This window comes from Melopsittacus undulatus, chromosome 1, assembly GCF_012275295.1.
Source record: "Melopsittacus undulatus isolate bMelUnd1 chromosome 1, bMelUnd1.mat.Z, whole genome shotgun sequence".
In the NCBI taxonomy this organism is placed as follows: Eukaryota; Metazoa; Chordata; class Aves; order Psittaciformes; family Psittaculidae; genus Melopsittacus; species Melopsittacus undulatus.
Window position 1 is genome coordinate 118,352,486 of NC_047527.1, and position 21,727 is coordinate 118,374,212.

Below are 21,727 nucleotides of genomic sequence, written 5' to 3' on the forward strand. Positions count from 1 at the left end.
AAATTAAGTCTTTGTAGAGTCAAAAATGTTGCTAATGTTAGAGCATGTCCAGAAGAGGGCCATAAAAATCATCAGAGGCTGTAACACCTCTCCTGTAAAGAAAGGCTGCATGCATGGGGTTGTTTAGCCTGGAGAAGAGAAAGCTCTGGGGAGACATTATCAAGGCTATTCGACATATAATGGGGGCTTATGAGGAAGACAGAGAAAGACTTTTTGGCAGGATCTGTAGTGACAGAACAAAGGGCAATGGTTTTAAAATAAAAGACAGCACATTTCAATTGGACATAAGAAAGAAATTTTTTTTTACTATGAGTATGGTGAGACACTGGAACAGGTTGCCCAAAGAAGCTTTGGATGGCTCATCATCAGAAATGTTTAAAGTCAGGTTGGACAGGACTTTGAGCCATCTGCTCTAGTTCAAGATGTCCCTGCCCATGGTGGTGCGAGAATGAACACTAGACCTTTACACATTTCTTCCAACCCAAACCATTCTGTTATTTTGTTATTCCAATTCATAAAGAAAGAAAAAAACAAAACAAAACCCAATACCAATAACAACAACAAAAAAACACAGTTCTGGGTTTCATCCACATTTGAGATACTGAATTGTGCCTCACAACAAATCAACTCCAGTTGCTGACTCCAGCAACATCAAAACCTTCAATCCAACAAATCCTCCCCTAAAACTGAAGATGCAGTTAGAGCTGGTTTCTGAAGTTTGTCTGACTATGGTTTTCAAAAACTGAACTTGCTATATATTAGCATATTATTGGCTTGGTGGTCTACATAGTCTTACCTTAGAACAGAAAAAGAAAAAGCAATGTTTTCATCAACAAAACTCAGTAAAGAATGAAATCACAATTAATCTTGCAAAGATATTAAACTTTAAAAAAAACTTAAACACAAATCTTGCCTTGGCCCTCTTGTCCTTCCCCACAATCCCATTTTCTCTAGGACCAGAAACAAGATGCTTCATGCATGCTGTGATTTCACACACCTCAGACCATGCAGTGATCAAGTGCACTATGAAATATGAACAGGCAGTACTTGCAAGCCGGGTGCAGTATGCCAGCAGAGATTGCACTTCCAGAGTAGTACAGACACAAACCTTCCCAGAACAGACACAAATCAGAAACTTGATCTCAGCTTAAGGTTTCTTCCCAAGGTCATATTAAAAACTCATTTCAAGCATGAAGTCAGTGACAGGATTTCATGCTTGAGAAAGCAGCCAGGTACATTTGAGAACATTTGAGTCATTATACCACCAAGTGAGAACTACGGAATGAAGTAAAAAAATCCAAATAGTGAGCAGTATATTTTGGGCACTGAACTCATTAAACAGTATAGAGCCATACCTACCTGGCATTTCAGAATTCCAGTGTGTAAATAAAACAGATGCACCATTAGCCCACTTGAAAGTTCCCTTTTCTTCTACATCTGAAAGTCCAATCCAAAAGTATCTTTCAGTTCTCAGCCCAACCAGGCTAGTCAGATAGGCTTGTTCATACCTGTTCCAAAGAACACAATTGTTAAATTAATACCACTAAATTAATTTTTAAAATTACTAAAGGCTTGTTATTTTCACAGGACAACTGCTGTACCTTCTTGAAAGCACAGCTTGGATGGATTTATTTCAGCAAAGCACATAACAAAACATTACATAACAGATATTTTGTAAGCCTCAGTAACAGAGTATTTTGCCTTCTCTTCAGATGTCCAGCAAAGAAAGTGACATAATCAGATTGAAATGAAATTGATGGGAAAGAAGAAACCTGACATGACCTATGTGTTATACCACTGTATTTTTTTGAGATTTTCTAGCAGCCTTGTGTTTTACCAATTTCTTGCTACAGCCAAATCCAAAACTGGAAAAAGAATCTCAGCATTATTGTTGAAATATACAAAAATTGAGGCTAGAGTAGTATAATACTAAATTATCAAATTAAGGATCACTACAAATTACATCCAATGATCACTCGAGAAAAGTTGTTTAGGAAACAAACCTATGTAGAGGTAACACCTGCCACAGTTCATTATGGCTTTTAAACAAACAGCTCTTCAGAAATCAAAGTAAATAAGTCTCCCCTTAACAATGTATAGTCTGAAGACCACATTAATGTTAAAACATTTTTATGACAGCTGCAGTGCTAACTATATTTAGAGAGCTACCATCCCTGACAGCTAGAGTTTTCAAAGTCAAAAATATCTATTTTGATTACATAGAAACAAATTAGAGAAAGGGAAAAGCACTGAGCTAACTGCAAGCAAAATAAGCTGTTCTTATCCCTTTCATCTTCCCAACATTCCATGTGCACCAGTTGTTCACAGATTTAGCACACACAGAACCCTGGCTGAATTGTGATGGATTTTCAGGTACCTTTTGAAAGGAATTCAGAGCAATATCTCTTAATATAATAATCAAAATTGGATTCTGCATCTCTCATTCAACTAAAACCCATCATCAAGCCACTACAATTAACAAAATAGGAAATATAACTCTATCTTTTCCCTTGACATAACCATCTACACCAATACTGATTTCAAAGTCATCACCTATTTTTACTATAAACTGCATTCCTGGATTTGAATTACATGCAGAAACTGTTAGAAGCTCTGTATCTACAGATAGCTGTCCTTTCAAGCAAGATGTTTGTCTGGATCAAAGTACAACATTCAGTTGATGCCAGATGTTAAATCCGCAGCATGTGATCCCCTAATGCAAGTAGCCTTTTACATACCTGTCTTCAATAGTTGCTAAAAAGGCCTGATGCCTTCCACAGGTTTGATTCGCTTGAGAAAATGATACAAATGTATTTCCAATGAAGTAACAATAAAAACCATGTCTTTTCCAACCCTGTCAAAATAAACATCAAATGATCACATATGTTGCAGCTTTACTAAACTTCTTGGAAAAAAAAAGTAAAATACACCACTTTCAGCTAACAATCAGACAAAGGATCAACTGAAACAGACAGATTGGAAACAAGCAGGAACAAAGCTTTCTAACATATTATTTTTCACATATTATGATTTTTAATCAGTGCATTCCATTTACAAAGGCAGAAGAGGCTTTGCTGTGTACCTTGTGCTCAGCATAGGATTATAACTAGCACATAGGCATTGTGCAATCATGAGAATAGTCTTGAGAAGCAAATTTCAGCTTTGCTTCTCAGAAAGGGAATGACACCTCAAACAAGATTGTTTATTATTAACTAACATTAAAACACTCTTCTAATATTTTGTCATTCAAATGTCATTAATTCTGAAATATGCTCTGAAATTTTCTGTGTCCAGCCACAATTCACACAAATTGTCTTTTGATGGTTTTCAATTTCTCACCTATGAGACTATGAGCATGTACTTAGTTCTCCAGGCAACAATAGCATCCAAAAGCATTAGGAGCTCTCTATCTTTTTCAGCAGTTGAATATTTGCAAGCTTCCCAGATACTCTTACAAATACTAGGAATAAATATCAAAGACTTCCTCTGCAGCTGTGTAAAGCAGACTTGGGAGAAAAGGCAATTTCTTCATGGAAGACAAAAAGCCAGTAAGATTCCCTATGACATAAGAAATTACAGTAGGTTTTTCAGAATTACTGAGTATTACGTTACCAGAAGGCAAACATTACCAAATAAACAATAGATCCGCTGGCAGTTTATAAAGAGCACAATGGATTAATTTTGTTCAGGCATTCATAGCAAATTCTTCAAAGTAGAGAGCACTGCCAGAGACCACAGCAAAGCCTAGAGAATAGTATATAGGCAAGCACACCCTTCCTGCTACAAATCATCTTGAAGAAAATTGTAGGCAGAGCTGAAGAGCAACTGCTGGTACAGGTCAATTCCATAGAAAGGCTTGAGTGCCAGTCAAGCAAAAATGGCCAGCTGCAGGGACTACAGGTTTGAGTTTTGGTTTAAATCTTGAATAAAGTAAGGGAGCATTAAGAGCCAAATGAGTCACGGATTAGATTTATTCATGTGTTAATGAATGCCTATCCCACCTGCCCTAGAAATTAGTAGGCCAGATGTTCTGATAATGACAATATAGAACCTATTTTTCATGTTTAATCTGTGAGGTAGGTGTCATTTTCGCCTCTTAGCCATTCCTAGCAGCCTATTCAGATCAGACTACTTTTTCTTCACTTACCCTCTGGCAGCCCATGTCAATAATTTCCTCCTCTGCAGGACCTTCTGACATGGGTTTCCTTTTACAGATGTAGCCAATTCTCTTTTCACAAGAATGGTCTGCCCAAAATCCATCCTGAACATAAGAACAGAACATTAGTCAAGTGGGATCCAATCCTCAAAAAAGGTGCTTTATGCTTTTAAGTATTTAATGATTTTTTTACTAGCTTTAAAAGAAGCAAAACCTACATCTAAGTTCAGTACTTAACTCCAACCTCATTCCAACCTATTTTTACTGGCTGATTTGCCAATGACTTACACCTTCGATATTTTTAATTATCACAAAGAGGAAAAATAGCATTTTGCAACATCACACACAGACTGACCTTCACACCAATTATTATCTCAGTTTCTGTAGTACACCTGGTCAGCAATCGTTGCCACATTCCAAAAGGCAGCCTTTTCAAAGCAGTCTTTTAATTGTAGGCATACAGTCACTCAGTAAAGGCTTCTACTAATGCCACTGCCAACTAATTTTCTCATAGCTCTGCATGAGCAGTGTAAATCCAAGCATAACATCTAATTCACCTAGACCTAAGATTTATAACTTTGCTTAGAGCAAGAAAATTAAGGCTTCTGTTCTTTTCTAAAGGTAATATAAAGATGACATTTCTCTCCAACACATTAAAAACTATTAGTGCAATTTTTAAAGCTAGGTGTATATCTCATACTCAGTCACAGCAGAAAAAGTTCAAACATACCCAAAATGCCTTGGTAGCTTACTGAAGAAAAGCATTTGCATGTCCATGTACTTAACAGTGAAATTAAGTCTTTTCAAAAAAACCCATGTGCACAAACTGAAATCCAGAAATATGGATACTGAAGGGCAAGGAAAGCCACCACTTGCCTGCTTCCCAAGGAAGACAAACAAAACCAACAGAGATCCTTCCTCAAAAAATAATCTATAAGACTCTAAAATAGGCTGCTTCAAACAGTAATATCCCCTACTTTGTTGCTCTTGCATAGAAAAAAGCCCAACTGAAAAATAGAATTATAAGGTAATTAATTCAATAACTACATGACTTTACCTTTCCTTTCATAACAACACAGTCCTCTTGCCTGTTGTTTGCATGAGTGGGCTCTCCACGAAGCCACTTGGTATAGGTGACAGGTGTCCCATCGCTCCATTCAAAATACATCTGAACCTTTAGGTCATTCAGCCCAATCCACAGCTCATCAGATGGCTCTAAAACGTACAGTTAACAAGGCTGATAGCAGTCATTTTACACAATGTGAATTTTTATCTTTGTAGAACACTAAATAATTTTTTCTCAGGAAGTTTAAAATGCAGTCGGGAAATTAAGGCTCCCCGTTTCAAAAAGAGGGCAGATCATTCCTCACACGCACACTCCAGTCAGTATTATAAATTATTATTTCTAGTCTGCCATCCAGCCTATGGTAAAGGCAGCAGGTGTTTCCTTTTGTCCACTGCACTATGACTTAGATCACAATGATCAGCTACATGCACAGAACTTTCCTTAGATAGCAGTCTATCCAAGCAGAGTATGAACTATTTGGTTGCTAGAATTTACTCATTACGATTATTTTTCACTGACAAGGAAACTACTTTCTAAGAGGGTTTTTTCCAATGCTTATTACCTTGCATTTTTACAACCCATCTACAGCACTCAGAGCTTTTTCTGTTCAGTTTATTATCACAGTTCTTGCCTTCTTCTGTAAGTTTTCCTCTAATATCCTCTATCCAGATTGACCACAGTCAAGCTGACAATGAAATCACTCACAGAAAAGAAAAATGGAATTGTGAGCCCACCCAAAAAACTTCAGCTGCAGGAATGGGTCTCGTAATGGAACTGGAACAACTTCTTTTCTGTTGCTGCTGTGAGAAGCAACAGTAGTGCTTGTAAAAGACTTAAAAGACATACCCCTGAGGCAATCCTTTCTGATTAACACATTTCAGATAAAGTTTTCCTAGATACCCCCATAACTTCAAACTCTCCTGTAACATTTCTCCCATCTGCTAGTTACAGGAACAATGAGGCTTCCCATTTTGGCCAACCAAGCTGCTGCAAAAATCACCCTGCCAACCTGACACTTTAAGGGAGTCAACTCCTCTTTCTCTTCCTTCTCCCCCATCTTTATTATACCTAAATATGATCAGCCCTCTTAGCACTGTTTCTACCATCTTTCCCTTAATAAGAAGAGCTTGGATTCATGGGACATCAAGCTCCATTTTCAAACAGGCACCTTTATCTCTTCCTCCAGACTGCTCTTCATATTCAGAAGTCCCCCAACATCACATCTCAGTACCCTCACTTTAAAGTCTCCTCTGCAAGCAAAATTGAAACCTGTTCCAGTTCCATAGCCCATCATGCTCTCATTCCTTCCTTAGCTACCTCCATCCATGCTATTTTTTTTTTGTTTGTTTAGTTACATGTTAAAATCTTGCTGTCTGTGTTTATTGAGCACTTAATAAAGCAAAGGCCTCATCCATAGCCAGAATCTACTTTAGTGGGCTCACACCACAGTAATATGAGCAACAAACAGCTTTCTTCAACAAGGTTATTACATCAGAGTCTTCCACATAAGCCATGCAAATCAGAAATGGCCAAAAGCCATTTCTGGCTCTGTGAAGCCCCTTACTATGTAACATTTTCTCCCTGAAGAAGAAATGCTGTCATAGCATTTTGCAGTCATCTCTAAAGCTAAGACTAAATACTAAGACCAAACACTAAGATTTTTTTTTCCCCCAGCCACTTGCAAATAAGCTGTTTTCTACTCCCTCAGACATGCAATGAACCACAGTTGTGCCACATCACATGCTGGACTTCTGTGTAAACATCCAGAATGCACTTCTTTATTCTTCTTCATGTTCCTCTCCTTTGTGGGTAGCAACAATGAAAGTTCGACTACTATGACAATAATCATCTCATTGTAGCCTTCTTCCATTGTTTTATCATTGGCCTGTGAAATGTTTGGCACAAAGACAGGCTTTTGTTTCTTCTGTAAGGCAGAATTCTGATGCAAACAAGATTTTCTAGGCACTACAATACATGGTGTTCTCATCTCAGTGGTGAACAAGGGTAATCTGATACTGTCATAAACTGCCTTAAAAGGCTTCTTTAGTTGTTCCAGTTTTACTCCTCTGAAAAGAATGCTTTCAAAATAGGCTGTTGCAGTGAGTATTCCATATGTGAGAAGCCTGGTTTCCTTCAGGACTATTTGTGCTTCAGAAACATTCACTTTTACAAAAACATTGCAGCATAGTCAGTTCAGAAAAGGTCTTCAGAGAAGGCATTAAAGTATGAAAAAATCTATTTCAAGGAATAAGGTGAAAATGCAACTTATTTCCTTTAGAAAATGAAGGAAGAGCCTAACTTCTTTCAAATGTCCTACTGTCTCATCAGGAGGTCTCACCTTTCTTAACAATCTCCTTTGAAAAAGTTTCATGTTCATGAAAAAACAACAAATCACTCTTTCAGGAATGTGAAGACAAGCACAAGTTGCCGTGGAGTTGGCTAGGTTACAAAAGTAAAACATATCAGCTATTTTATGTTTTCCATGCCAAGACTGCTGTTAACACTGAAGCTCAAAGCAGCTTACTGCACTTTCTCTAAATTACATTTACCTGGCACTAAAAGCACATATAAGATCAGTTACTGCAAAGATGGATACATAGGTTTGAACATGCTGCTTGCATCAAAAGCAGTAACTGATCCTGCATGCAAAATTAGGTTCATGCACAGCAATAGCAACCACAAAACTACCTGAGTGTCAGCATGGTTTCACCTCCTGGAATGAACACACAGAGCCCATAGGCTAACTTGCCTTGCAAAAACTGGATCGCGTGCTCAGAATCTAAGCACCTAAATACCACATTTAATTTGTGGCACATCTGAATCCACATACTGGGACAGACAGCTTCCTTTTTCAGAAGAAACACAAACAGTGTGACTTGGAGAATAAGGCCATGGCAGTGCTGGTAATAGGACCTAGATCTTCCCAAACAGTCTTTGACCAACAAACTCTGCTTCACCTCATCTATCTCTGCAGACCAATAGTAAAAATCCTTCCAGCTTCTGAAAAAGTTGCAAATTGTTTTAATCTGTATAAAAAGAGGTAAAAGCAGACCCTAAAAAACAGAAGTTTGGGTTTGATGCAATTCACAACAGCAACCACAGCTTTTCTGTGTCAGTAGAGTTTGCTCAGTTTTTGTGATCTTGTATGATTTTTCTTTCAAAGGTTCTTTCTATTTAGAATGTAACTTCTCCTGCAATCGATGATAAGTACAATTTTTTCTGTATTTTTTAAACAGTCTCTTCCTTTTATTAAAAGGCAAAATACATTGAAAACTCTTTATTTTCTTCATATAAACATATATATGTTATTGTAACAAAATACTCACGGTACCCAAGCTGAGAAATAACAAAGCTGTACTCTTCAACATTATGGATGCTTGCCAGATCCCCATCCTCTTTCCTGCAAGATGTTAAGGCATCTTTCCATATTTTGGGGTCCCTGTGAATTATGTAACAGTGACCAGCATATGATATCCATTGATCAGGACATCTAATAGGCACATTAGTCTCTGAAAAGAAAAATTACCATTAAGAGTTTCAGAATTCTATTCTTAACTAAAGACTTAGAACCACTTAAAACATAAGGAAAGATTTAGCAGCACAGATGAAAAATACAGGGATAATAATCTGATTGCATAAGTAAAACTTATGAAACCTACAGATTTCTTTTACACACTACAGCTGCAAATACTTGCACCTTTGTCATGGTTTAAGCCCAGCCATAAATCAGACCACGCAGTCTCTGTCTCACTCCCCCCTTTCCCCCCCACTCCCGGAGGGATGGGGAGGAGAATCGAGAATGTAACTCCCACGGACTGAGATAAGAACAGCCCAGTAACTAAGGTATAACACAAATCACTGCTGCTACCACCAATAATAATAACGATAAGAGAAATAACAAGAGAAGAGAATACAATTTTTTACCACCCCCAGACTGATACCCAGCCTGATCTGGCCCTTCTGGGTAACTGCCCCCCGTTCTACATCCTGGGTATGATGTGCTGTGTTATGGAATACCTCTTTAGCTAGTTTGGCTCAGGTGTCCTGTCTTTGCTTCCTCCTGGCTTCCCCTCCGCCCTGGCAGAGCATGAGACTCAGAAAGTCTTTGGTCAGACTGAACATTACTTAGCAAGAATTAAAAACATTGGTGTTATCAGCATTGCTCCCAGGCTGAAAGTCAAAAACACAGCACTGCACCAGCTACTAAGAAGGAGAAAAATGACTGCTACTGCTGAACCCAGGACAACTTTGTGAAAAGCCAGAATTAAAAATTACCCTAAAACACAGGTTTGACTTTTAGACACATACATAAATGCTAAAATGTAGTTTGTAGAGCAGTGCTTTACCATTTTCCTCCACTCATGTTAGCAATTCTCTTCTTCTTCCTTGCTGTATAATGTGTTAAGAACCTGGACTTACAAAACAATTTCTGAGGGTATTTTTCCCCCCAAACCTTGGGCATTTTACAGATTAGCTCCATTTACTAGAGTAGCAAAATAAAAATAAATGGTTCTACAGGATCATGAGGGAACACAAGTTAGAATACCGCTTTTAAGAATTGTTTTTAAAAGCTTCATTGAGAAAATTATACTAAGTAAACGATTTATGCTTAAAACTAACTTTAAAAAGTTCAACAGAAAAGCACCAGAGTACTGCCAGCAACCACACTGCTGTTCAGCAAACAATTCATCCTTGGGAGGAGTGCCACCGGAATAGGTACTAAACAGAATATTGCTGTTGTAGAAACAAATTATGATTCTTGCAGCACTTGATTTAAAATCAGCAGATGGGTTTAGCAAACAGCAGTATAAACAGTAGAAGGGGGTAACAGGTTTGCTAAAAAGTCTTTTGGCAAAGAGTACTTGTGTATGGCAGGGAACGAGAAGCAATGTATTTGTGCATAAGAGTAGGATATATCCTGTAGAAATAATTAAGTATGAATCCAAAGCTATGACCAGCCAGGCCCAAGTTGCAAGCACATATCCTCTTTCAGCTGGAGTGTGCTGATGATGCTCCTCTACTCTACTCTCGTGAGACCTCACTTGGAGTATTGTGTACAGTTCTGGTGTCCTCAATATAAAAAGGACATGGAACTGTTGGAACAAGTCCAGAGGAGGGCCACGAGGATGACCAGCACCTCCCGTATGAAGACAGGCTGAGAAAGTTGGGGCTGTTCAGCCTGGAGAAGAGAAGGCTGCATGGAGACCTCATAGCAGCCTTCCAGTATCTGAAGGGGTTCTATAAGAAGGCTGGGGAGGGACTCTTCATTACGGACTGTAGAGACAGGACAAGGGGTAACAGGTTAAACCTTAAAGAGGGGAAGTTTAGACTGGATATAAGGAAGAAGTTCTTTACTGTAAGGGTGGTGAGGTGCTGGAATGGGTGGCCAAGGGCAGTTGTGAATGCTCCATCCCTGGCGGTGTTCAAGGCTAGGTTGGACAGAGCCTTGGGTGCCATGGTTTAGTGTGAGGTGTCCCTGCCCATGGCAGAGGGGTTGGAACTAGATGATCTTAGGGTCCTTTCCAACCCTAACTATTCTATGATTCTATGATTAGTAGTTACTTAGTGTCACAATACAGATTCCTAGCACAGCTGTAAACAGTGTTTGCTGCCTGCAGACCTGCCTCAAAAAAGTGCTAGCATGTTCTCACAAAGTTTACGTAAAACTGAACTTTACGTCCCCAGGATAAGGGGGCTCAGAGCCTTTTCAGAGCCATGTTAATCTTGCCACAGGAGAGTAAGAACTGGAACAGAGAGTGGGGGAATCCCAAAAAAACAATCTGAATGTATGTAGTGGTATTGAGAGAAACAGGAGAGGGCAGAGGTGGCAAATGGTGTTAGAGGTTAGTCCAATGCTTCAGCCAGCTGCCTAATTTGTCCTGTGGCTGGTCTCAGCTCTATGCTCAGAGCTAGGCATATCTGCACCTCCAATACACATAGTTCACCCTTCTGCAGACTGTAGACACTGAGCAGAACAGACATCAGCAGTTCAGACATAGCTACAAAGACAGTCACAGAGGTATTTATTCCCCAGTGAGTCCATGAGACTTTTTCAGACCAAAGGAGACCGTGAGACTACTACTGTAAACACTAAAGCAGCTATGGCAGGGCTGGAGAATCTTCTGCTTATAAAACCACTAACACCAGGGAATTTGTTGCAGGCTACCAAGAAAAGCAGTTGACAGTCTAGTTTCTTTGGTGCAGGTCTTATCAAACAACATAATTGATGATTTCTCAGCAAGAGAAAGTCTTCAGCTCATTTCCAGTACTCAGCAAAGAATTAACTCTGTGCTTACCCATTCTCCTTTTAAAGAAAATAGTTAACACAAAGCCATATATACAATCTATCTCTTTTATCCTAATGGAAACGAGTACTATTCCCTGAACATCATTTGACTTAAGCAAAAGAATCAATACAAATTACAAAAAAAAATAAGATGTACCCAATAAAATCATATTAATGTGCAAAAAATTATATCCCAGATATCAAGATGATGAATTTACTGTGGAATAGATCAAGATACAGAAATGCAAGTTTGGAAGCACAGAATGGTTATTCTTTAAATAGCAAAATACTTTTGTAAACTATAAGCACGGCTTCCTGAATACTGAGGATGTCACAGTGATTGACCTGGGTGAAAGCACTAGTTGAAGTTTCCATCATGATTCAGGCATTTGGATTGGCATTCAAATTTCTCTCTCGCATACCTACCCTTTGTGGTGTCATGAGAGCTCACACAGGAGCACCTATTTCCTCTAATTGAATGTTTTATAAAGTGTTTTGAAACAGTATTTTGAGATCATTACAGCTGGTTGGATTGGGATGAAATCTACTTTGGTCGTGACTTGATTGAGGCATAGAGACAGACAGCCTTTCCTTAGAAAATTAAGTTAAAAAAATAAGCTAGTTTTGCAGGTTAAAATAACAGGCTCCTATTAATCCACCTTGATGTATTGCAGGGCCAATGCTTAAAAGCCCTGTGGTTCCACATCACTTAGATGTGTACAATGATGTGGTCTCCTGAAAAAGAACTTCTGCTACTAAGAGAAAACCCTGTACAGCTGCTGGCTTTGTGGACATCTTCAGCTGCAACAGAAATAAATACCCTGTAAAGATTTTTCTCTACTTCGTTTTGGACACAAACATGATTATATTCTATCACAAAGTACATATATTTTTATCTCACAGCCCTCACATACTTACTACTTTGTTACACGAAATTGTAACTTCTAGGGTTACAATTTCAAAGGATTGCCTCTGTGTTCAGTGTTAAGTACACAACTAAGTGCACATATGGATTTGTGATTAATTTATTTCTTGACTCAGGAGCCCTAGTCAGGAAAACATCATCCGCCATGAGTTTCCTTTACATCATTAGAAGCTGAGGGCACTTAACACCTTGCGTGATCACATGCTTATTCCTTTTATGACTTCCCCCCATGGGACATTTTGGAAAATATTTTATGAAGTGAATCACTTCCAAACTCTGGTTAATCTGTCACCATGATTACTCAGCAATTTCTGTATAATTGAAAACTTTTGTTTCTGTTTGTCCTCCAAATTACTGGTAAACCGGAGAGTGGAGAAAGGGGAGAGAATAAAAAGCATACTGCAAAAGAAAGAAATGGCCATTAGACCACCCAAACCTGAAATTAAATCTAAATAAGATAATAGCTAGTATTGAATGGATAGCATATTTATAGGCACCAGTGTCTAAAAACCTGATGTTTGATACCTGAAAAGGTGAGCTGTAGCAAACTGAACAATCTAAAACAACATATATAAATTAAAGTATCTGGTTGTTGTCAGCTGTATGCAGATACTAATAAAACTTTACCTCTTAATTTAGGAAATAATTAGAATATGCTTTAAAGACCTTCTCAGCTAGGCAACAAATATGCTTGATTCCAAGAGTAAAGTTTTGATTTAATTATTAAATATTTATTCAAATATTTAGTTAATGGTATAATAGCTCGTTGTGTGGTTTGGTTTTGTTTGGGATTTTTTTTTTCTGTTAGCAATAAAGCAAAATTAAACAGGCAGAAGTCTCTGTCCTAAATGCTTTTGATTGGATTGGTTACCTACTGGCAAAAGCAGAAAAAAGATTATAAAACATGTTTTTTAAGCCAAATGTTGAACACTGAGTTTCCAAAATAGTTGGTTTGCAAATAATGCATATTAGTATTTGAACTGGAAATCCAGCAATAGTTTATTTTTCTGCTTCCAAAACCTATAGAAAATAGTCAGTGAATTTAAGAGATACTTTTATGTTCTGGCAAGAAAAAGAAACTTGTAAAGAAGAAAATGAAGAGGCGACGAAACAAAAGAATAAGTTACAAGGTTTATATAGTTCACAGAGAGATAACAAGGATGTAGGTCTAAATAAAACTATAAAAACTTATCCCTGTTTTGTCTTTCCTCTTTACATTAGGCAAGTGCCAGAATTATATTACTTCTGAAAAAGTCTGCATGTATATATAACTTAATTTCATAAATAAGTTAGGTTTTATATATATACAAATAAATAATTTTATGTGTCTCCATATAAATATGTCTATTTGTATTTATTAGCCCTCAAAAGAATTTTTTTTAATTCTCCTAATCCACTACCAACTTGCACTGGCAAACTTACTCTTATTCCATAAGCAGTAAAAATGACAGGAAGAATAAACAGATTAGTTTCACTGAGTACATGGGGCTTTAGATAATTACACTTTATTTAAATAAAACATCAAATTATTGCTCTTTTGATTTTATGTACAAAGTCTGAAAGATATGTTTGTTTTTTGGAAATGAGAACTCCATCATTTCTGCAATTTAGAACTCAAAGCTACTGAAGAAAGACTGCTACACAAGAAGTAAGAAGGCCAGAACAAAGAGGGGGAACTTTGGTCAAGCCATAGTCTACAGAGACCTTTAGTTAGTTTTACCACATATAAAACCAAAAATTTATTAGAATTATAAATAAAAAACACTGGTCGTTCATCATTTGCTGGGGATTTATTACCAAACCTACCTGTAGGAATTATGAAAGATTCTAAAGTAGCATTTCCTCGTTTACAAATATAGCCAAGCTTCTGATCACATTCCCTATTCTCCCACTTAGCACCTTTGCCAGGATTTAGTGCTGCACAAATTTTTCCAGGTTCTGGAGAAGGATGTCCTTAAAAAAGAAAAAAAATATAAAACCAACAAAAGCTTCAACAACAACAAAGTGTAAGCACATCATGGTTATCCTCTTAATTACTCTCTAATCTGTTCCATGCTTAACTGTGATTCACCACAGTCCCCTAGACTGAACAGTACAGTTCATTCCCTTAAGAGATATTTTTTCACAGTAACCACAAGTTGAGATATTTTTCCAGTTCACAGTTTTAAAAGCCTCTTCACAGATTCAAAGTCTTGATGGATGGTGTTACAGTGCACCTATTTATTTTGCTTTGTTTGGTTTCCTCTCTAAAAGAAGACTGTCTAAACTCCAGAGCACAGTCTTTAAGTGAAAAAGCTGCTCAGTAAGCTCCTCAAATTCTGTATGTAATAAAGCAGTAAAGGCAGAAAAATAATAAGTATTTATTTTGTTAATATGAATGTCTCGTCCACTTGTTGAAACAATACAACAATAGAAGGATATTTGGATATTTACAGTTGAAGATTAGCATTAGCACTAAAGAAACATCTAGAAGAAATGTAGAAGCTGTAGAGCAGAACATATTTCTGCAATAAAGTGGATGAATATTTCAAGATCTGGTCTAATGTGATTGAACTTAACATGGATTTTCTTTCATTTCTCAACAAGCATCACACTTTACTCAATAACAAGCAAATGTTATGAAGTACTGCTCAGCAATAAACACAGCAAAACAGTATCTTTTATAGTGTGCAAGATTGTTCACTGAAAATGATCTTATTATCATTTCATTATTATTACATTATGATAACAGTCCTATATTTGCAGTCATATCTTCTTCCCATAGGAGAAAAAGATATGCTTACTTCAAAAATAGAGATTTAAATTGTTTTAATGCAAAACAAAAGTTAAGCTGTTAGGAGTTATCTATCAAAAATGCCTAACCAGCATAATTTTAGTTTAAATGTTGAAAGCTTAGTTCCCATGTTTTTCTGTTATTTATATGGGCTAATGAGATGGAAGAATATGAAGCTTCCACAAATTCTTTTAAAATATACTAGTAGATCAGTCAGCTCTTGAACATCCAGGGTAATGAGAATGAGATAGAGGTAGGCTGACAAAAATAAAGTCATGAAGGAGATAGCACAAATAGAAAATAGGTTACAGGGTTATAAGTGTATTATCTTTGAATGAAATTAAGGAACATGAGGAGTTAAAGATAATTGGAGCCCATCTTAGTTATATCAAAGACCATCTAGTTCTTTACAGGACAAAAGAGAACTGTCTGCAGTTTTAACAACCATGAACCTCTTACTAATTTCACTTCACTTCGCAGTTTTCCCCCACTCTTCATTTCATGCAGATCCCTTTCAGTGCATTTGTATGACAGACCTACAAATACCTTCACAGCAACTTGCATTTCAGCCCGTTTGCCTCATTTGCTCACTCCACTGGAGAGTTATTTATAAAGCAGCTTGATTCACTCTTCAGAGCTTACCTCTTCAAGAAGTTTGTCCACCTAAAGTACGCTTTTGGCCTTATCTACACAAGGAAGCCACTGGGAGATACAATGAAGCATATGTTTGTAGTTACTGCATATTAAATACACGTGGCACGCTCAATGAAGAGAAAGAAGAGTATTTACATTGCACAGCTTCAGATATCTACTGTAAACTAGTTTCCAAAGGCTTCCTGAATAGCAAACGCAAGGGAACAATGGTCCTGCAAAAAGACACCTTACCACAGGTACTCTGAATAGTAAATCAGAAAAACAGCTCTTCTTTAATGTGTACACAGATGGCATAGAGACTAGTTTTTAAATAATGGCACCAGAGGGCAACACTGCAACTACAGGTGTGCTGTGTGTGGGTTTGCTTCAAAGTAGACTAACCTAATAGGTTCAGTTTGATACGTGATACTGCCATGGCTAGGTAAATCCAAAATGAAAATGAAAATCTAACCTTTAAGCATATAATCAAAACAAATGGGAAAGCAATTAAAACAAAATAAAACTCACAAATCAAGACACCTATAGCATCAGATTTTTTCATATAGAAATAAAGTAAATTAAGAAGATATACAAATGAAGTGTAAATAGATGACTTCTAAGACTTTCCTCTGCATTTTGAGGCTACAATTCGCCTTGTGAATAATAAATTGAGCCTAGTGTGTATCCCCAGCATAAGGGCACTGCTACTCACAGTGGTAACAGCGACACTCGGAATCTTTAAAATTCAAGACAAGCTTGACAGCTGCAGAATACAGTACTAGAAAAGAAATATGATACCCAATGACCAAATCTTTACCTTTTAAACTGAATAGCAACATATTTAACCTTACCTGGAACCCAATTTAAGTATCGAAAAGGAGCACCACCAACCCATTGCCATCCACTGTTGAAATTCAAACTATTAAGACCAAACCAGAGGGCGGAACTCAGTCTGCCAGTCAAACCTAACAGAGACAAAAAAAAAAAAAGTACTGCAAGAACACAGTAAGGGCAAACACCTTCTCCAAACTTGAGAGCTGAATTCTGTCTAAACTGTCTGCTTCTCCTTTTTCCCAGTATAGGTTTTAGCCTTTTAGTTAAGGTGGCTACACTAAACCTGCAAAGCACATATTTTACATAGGTCACTCTAGTTTTATAGTTTTCACATTTTTAGGTATAGAGGATTTCATTACAATCAAAACCAAACACTTCTGCATACTCTTTCTAAACCAGTGATCATAAATACGAAACAAATATTTTTTTGCCATACTTATTAAACCGATAAAGTTGAACAAAGATCTCAAAACCAAAAATCAGCTTTATAACATGAAGCATGAAAAGTTTCCTATTGTGTATTTTCTCTTCCAATAAAATTAACAAGTGAGTTTCAACTTTACATAGAATAAACAAACTTCTTGCATTTTATAAAACTACATTAAAATGCAACAATTCCAAACACCAAACACATCTTGTACATTTTTCAGACTCATGATTTCACTTCTTTAGCCAATGACAAGTCAGGCTTCCAAAACCAGTTCCAAATTACTGCTCTAATTCTGAAAAGCACCTAGAAATACCATGCTTATGTATGGTCCTGCTGCATTACCTCTAGTCACTATTAACTCATTGTCTATCTCTGCCTTTCGTTTAAGATTTGGAAGCCCAGATGCTTAACTGCTGATTTTTTTATTAAATGTATTTCTGCACAGCTCAAAGAAAATCACTGTGCAATGTGTATCATTTATTTCTGCTTCTATGATGACATCATACCAGTATGTAGTTTTGCTCTATATATTTTAGTTTGGCACCATGTTAATAAGCAGTACTTGAAGGATGCAAAGGTTAAAAGAAAGGTAGTCAAGAGCTGCAAAGGACTGGAATGTCATACTAGAGCCTGATTTGGCCCCAAAACATGAATGTGTTCCAGTATTTCTTCCATACAAACAAGTTGTGGTTAAGACAATCAAGAACTGAGCATGACAGGAAATCGTGGTACTGCCAGGATAGCTGTAGAATGAAAAACTGATTTTCACATGCATTTGGCAGCTGTATCTAATAGTTTTCAATTAAAACACACCTATTAATACCTCACTTCTATATGTTAGTGCCAGATTTCTTCCTTGAGCATTAATTTCACCAATAATTTTATCACACTCAGTAAAATGCTTTGACCAAACCCTTAAATTAAAAACAAAATTTTAGACATAACAGACTATTCATTGCATTAAAAATTCATTTATAGTTCATCTAAATTGGAAAAATATGGATTTGATGGATGAACTACTAGATGGATAAGGATGGATGGCTGTTTGTCTGCATCATCCAAAGACCTACAACCAATGGCTCATTGTCCAAATAGAAACAAGTTGTATAACTCTAGAGTCTCTTATTGGAGCTGATAGTATTAAATATCTTCATCATTGACACAGTGGGATGGAGTGCACCCGCAGCAAATTTGCAGATGACACTGAGCTGATGGTTTGCTCCATCCCTGGCAGTGTTCAAGGCCAGGTTGGACAGAGCCTTGGGTGACATGGTTTAGTAGGAGGTGTCCCTGCCCATGGCAGGGGGCTTGGAACTTAATAATCTTAAGGTCCTTTCCAACCTTAATTATACTATGATTGATTAGCTTGAGGCAAGGAATGGCATTCAGAGGGTCTTTAACAGACTTTAGGTGTGGGCACATGTAAACCTCATGAAATTCAACAAGGCCAAGTGCAAGGTCCTGCATGTGGCCCAGGCAATCCCCAATATCAATATGGACTGGGGGATGAATGGACTGAGAGCAGCCCTGCAGTTCATGACCTGGGGGTACTGGTGGATGAAAACCTGGACGTGAGCCATCAAAGTGTGCCTATAGCCCTGAAAGCCAGGCATAGCATGGACTGTATGGAAGAAGCATAACGAGCAGATCAAAAGAAGGTACTGGAATCATAGAATAGTTAAGGTTGGAAAGCACCTTAAGATCATCTAGTTTCAACCCCTCTGCCATGGGCATGGACACCTCACACTAAACCATGTCACCCAAGGCTCTGTCCGACCTGGCTTTGAGCACCGTCAGGGATGGAGCATTCACAACTGCCCTGGGCAACCCATTCCAGTGCCTCATCGCCCTTACGGTAAAGAACTTCCTCCTTATATCCAATCTAAACTTCCTAATTCTCCCCCTTTACTCCACTTTGGAGACTCCACCTGTAGTACTGTGTCCAGTCCTTAGGTTCCCAGTACAAGAAAGATACAGACCTGTTAGGGCAGGTGCAAAGGAGGGGAAAAAAAAAAATATTATCAGAGGGCTGGAACATCCTTCCTGTGAAGAATGGCTGAGAGAGTTGGGGTTGTTCAGCTGCAGAAGAAACGGCTCCATCAAAACGCTATCATGGCCTTATGACATAAACAGTTTTGAACTGAATACATTACATCGTCCCACTGGTATATCATATCCCAAACATTTTCTAATCTGTTTAATAAATGAATTAGTGGACTATTCATTTGTACACAGATGAAGAATGTACTGAAGAGGGGACCACCTCATTGTAGAATCTAGTTTTATTCAAATACAAATTTACGAAAGAATTTCCTCTGAAGAGAAGTTTGGAAATCACTTAAAAAAACACTGACAGAGACTGAAGATAAAAAAAGCTATTTGTGAGTCCGTTTGTCTATTAGTTCTTTTTCTTTCTTTTCATATTATAGCACATATTGATGATACAACGGTTTTAATGGGGTTGGCCAAATATGCTGACTAGTACACAAAACATGTAGAGCAAAATCTTGGTACCTGCATTTTTGGTTTACAAACTTTTGCATTTTCCTGCATTCCAACATGGATTTTTTATTCTTCCATTACTTAATTGCTGTGCAGGTTGTGTAACTGTAACTTTCTGGCAGTATGCAATCAGGATAAAATAATCATTATCTGTCTAATTTTCATAGCTGAATCATTGAAGATAATAATATAAATCTACAAATTACCAGAACTGAACAAATATCAATTTTCAAATGGAACATGTCATACAAGTGTCACTTTTACATGAATGCACTTCTTAAAAGAAAAAAATAAGATGGGTCACGTTACCCTACCTGTCAGGTATGTTTGTTCATGCAACTCTGTGATGCTTAACAGCTCTGCTTTCTGTTGTTGGCAACTTTTTCTTGCCTGGTGCCATTTCAGAGCTGCCTCAGAATTTATCTGGTACTGGACATTTGTTAAAGGATCTGTATTCCACAATAAATCAGCACTATTAACTGTAGGGAGAAAAAGAAATACTGTAAGTGATCATGAAGATGGAGACAGAAAAAAATACAGAATGAATTGCATTGCAATAATACACAAAACCTAAACACTGCTATAGACAACTGGTTTGAAAGGAGCCTTGAAGTTGTCTAATATATTAGTAAATCCAGGGCACAGCTAAACTATGACAGCCCTGTTGGACAGTACAAAGGTAATGAAACAAGGTCACTGTTTTCTCTCGTGTAACAAAGTTGCTGTTTAAGGTAGAAGTAGCTAAACTCACACTAAAAAAGTTGATTTGTCTGTGTAGAGAAAATGACTAAAAACTTCCAGACTCATGCTACCTAAGATACATATCAAACAGACCACTTCCCCCCCACCCCCAGTTTTTTTACTGATTTGAGGTACTATTTAAAGTGGCTATGGATCTTCTTACTAGAGGTAATCAGGCCCAGGCACGGAATGCAAAACTTGCATTATTAGCATCCATCTCACACTTTCATGCAGTTCCTGATTTGTCTTATGCATGTATCTGACATAACATCATGCTTTCTTCTCTGCCATGTGACCTAAGAGTGATCTCCAGGATCACCTGACCTTAGCACATTTAGGCAATGCCAAACCAGTGGAAACATTACACAGCATCAGAAGCAGCCTCAGAAGATACCACATTCCTTTACACTGCTGCAACCTCTCCTGGCTCATCTCAATTGAATCCCCACAACAAGCAACGGAAAAGAGTGTGATCTTGCTCTGCCAAAAATGGAACCTACAGGAGGCCCCAGGAGTGAGCTAAATATCACATAAAGAGATTAAAGTTACATGACAAAAGCAGAATATAGCAGAGGTCACTCTATGTCTGCTGACAATAGGAAAACGACTGAAATTCCTGCAGCCTATATCAGAGTTTTTCAAGTTGCAAGCTGTGAAAAAATTGAGAGAAAGAGGTCTTTTCCTTTTCCGAATTCAGAGAGCTCAGAAAACTTGAGTGTGCAAATAAGAGGAAAACAGTATAATAAACAAAACTCGAGACAAAGGATGATACATGTTAAATGTCAGCAGGTCAGTAACCAGCTCCACTTTTTCCTGTATTAATTCTGATAGTGTATACATATTATGCAGTGCTTCTTTTCTAATTACTCCTATGCCAAAAAATCAAATATAACCTACTGTAATAATGACATTTGACTAAAAATGGATACTTTCATTCCATTATCGTTATCCACAAACCAACTTCTGTCCAAAATGTTTTATGACTATCAGAAGGCAAAATTTCTGTGCTATTCCATGTTCTGCAAGACCATAAATTCTTGTGGACAAGCACAGCCTGGGATGAAAAGGAGATTGCAAAAATAGTACAATCTATAATTCAATAAAGAAAACTGTTTCTGACTTTAAATAAGGGTTTTAGAAATCTTGTATGTTAATACAAGTCTTGGGCACTCATCCAACCTTCCACCTCATCCCCCAGTCTCATAATTTACAGCTGACTTGCATATGGTAATGTCCTGTAGAACTTTGGTCTTTCTAAACCTTGGAAAATTTGGTTTAAAGATATTTGAGTTCTATGAGATCAAATGCCTTCATGGGGCAGGATTTTGGAAAATCTGTATGATATTGTTTAAAGCTTAGTATCCCCAGTGAAGCCAGAAGA

At 37.5% G+C, this 21,727-nt stretch overlaps 1 protein-coding gene across 1 annotated transcript in view; it reads right to left on the reverse strand.

Moving 5' to 3' along the window:
* Positions 1 to 21,727, reverse strand: part of LOC101874605 (mannose receptor C-type 1) — a 56,008-nt gene that overhangs the window by 25,318 nt on the left and 8,963 nt on the right. Inside the window, exons 4-11 of the mRNA XM_005152958.4 lie at positions 19,920 to 20,084; positions 16,691 to 16,804; positions 14,240 to 14,386; positions 8,549 to 8,731; positions 5,214 to 5,371; positions 4,148 to 4,261; positions 2,739 to 2,854; positions 1,360 to 1,508 (exon numbers count right to left, since the gene is read on the reverse strand). Coding sequence (XP_005153015.1) covers positions 1,360 to 1,508; positions 2,739 to 2,854; positions 4,148 to 4,261; positions 5,214 to 5,371; positions 8,549 to 8,731; positions 14,240 to 14,386; positions 16,691 to 16,804; positions 19,920 to 20,084 — 1,146 coding nt within the window. The remainder of the gene's footprint in view (positions 1 to 1,359; positions 1,509 to 2,738; positions 2,855 to 4,147; positions 4,262 to 5,213; positions 5,372 to 8,548; positions 8,732 to 14,239; positions 14,387 to 16,690; positions 16,805 to 19,919; positions 20,085 to 21,727) is intronic.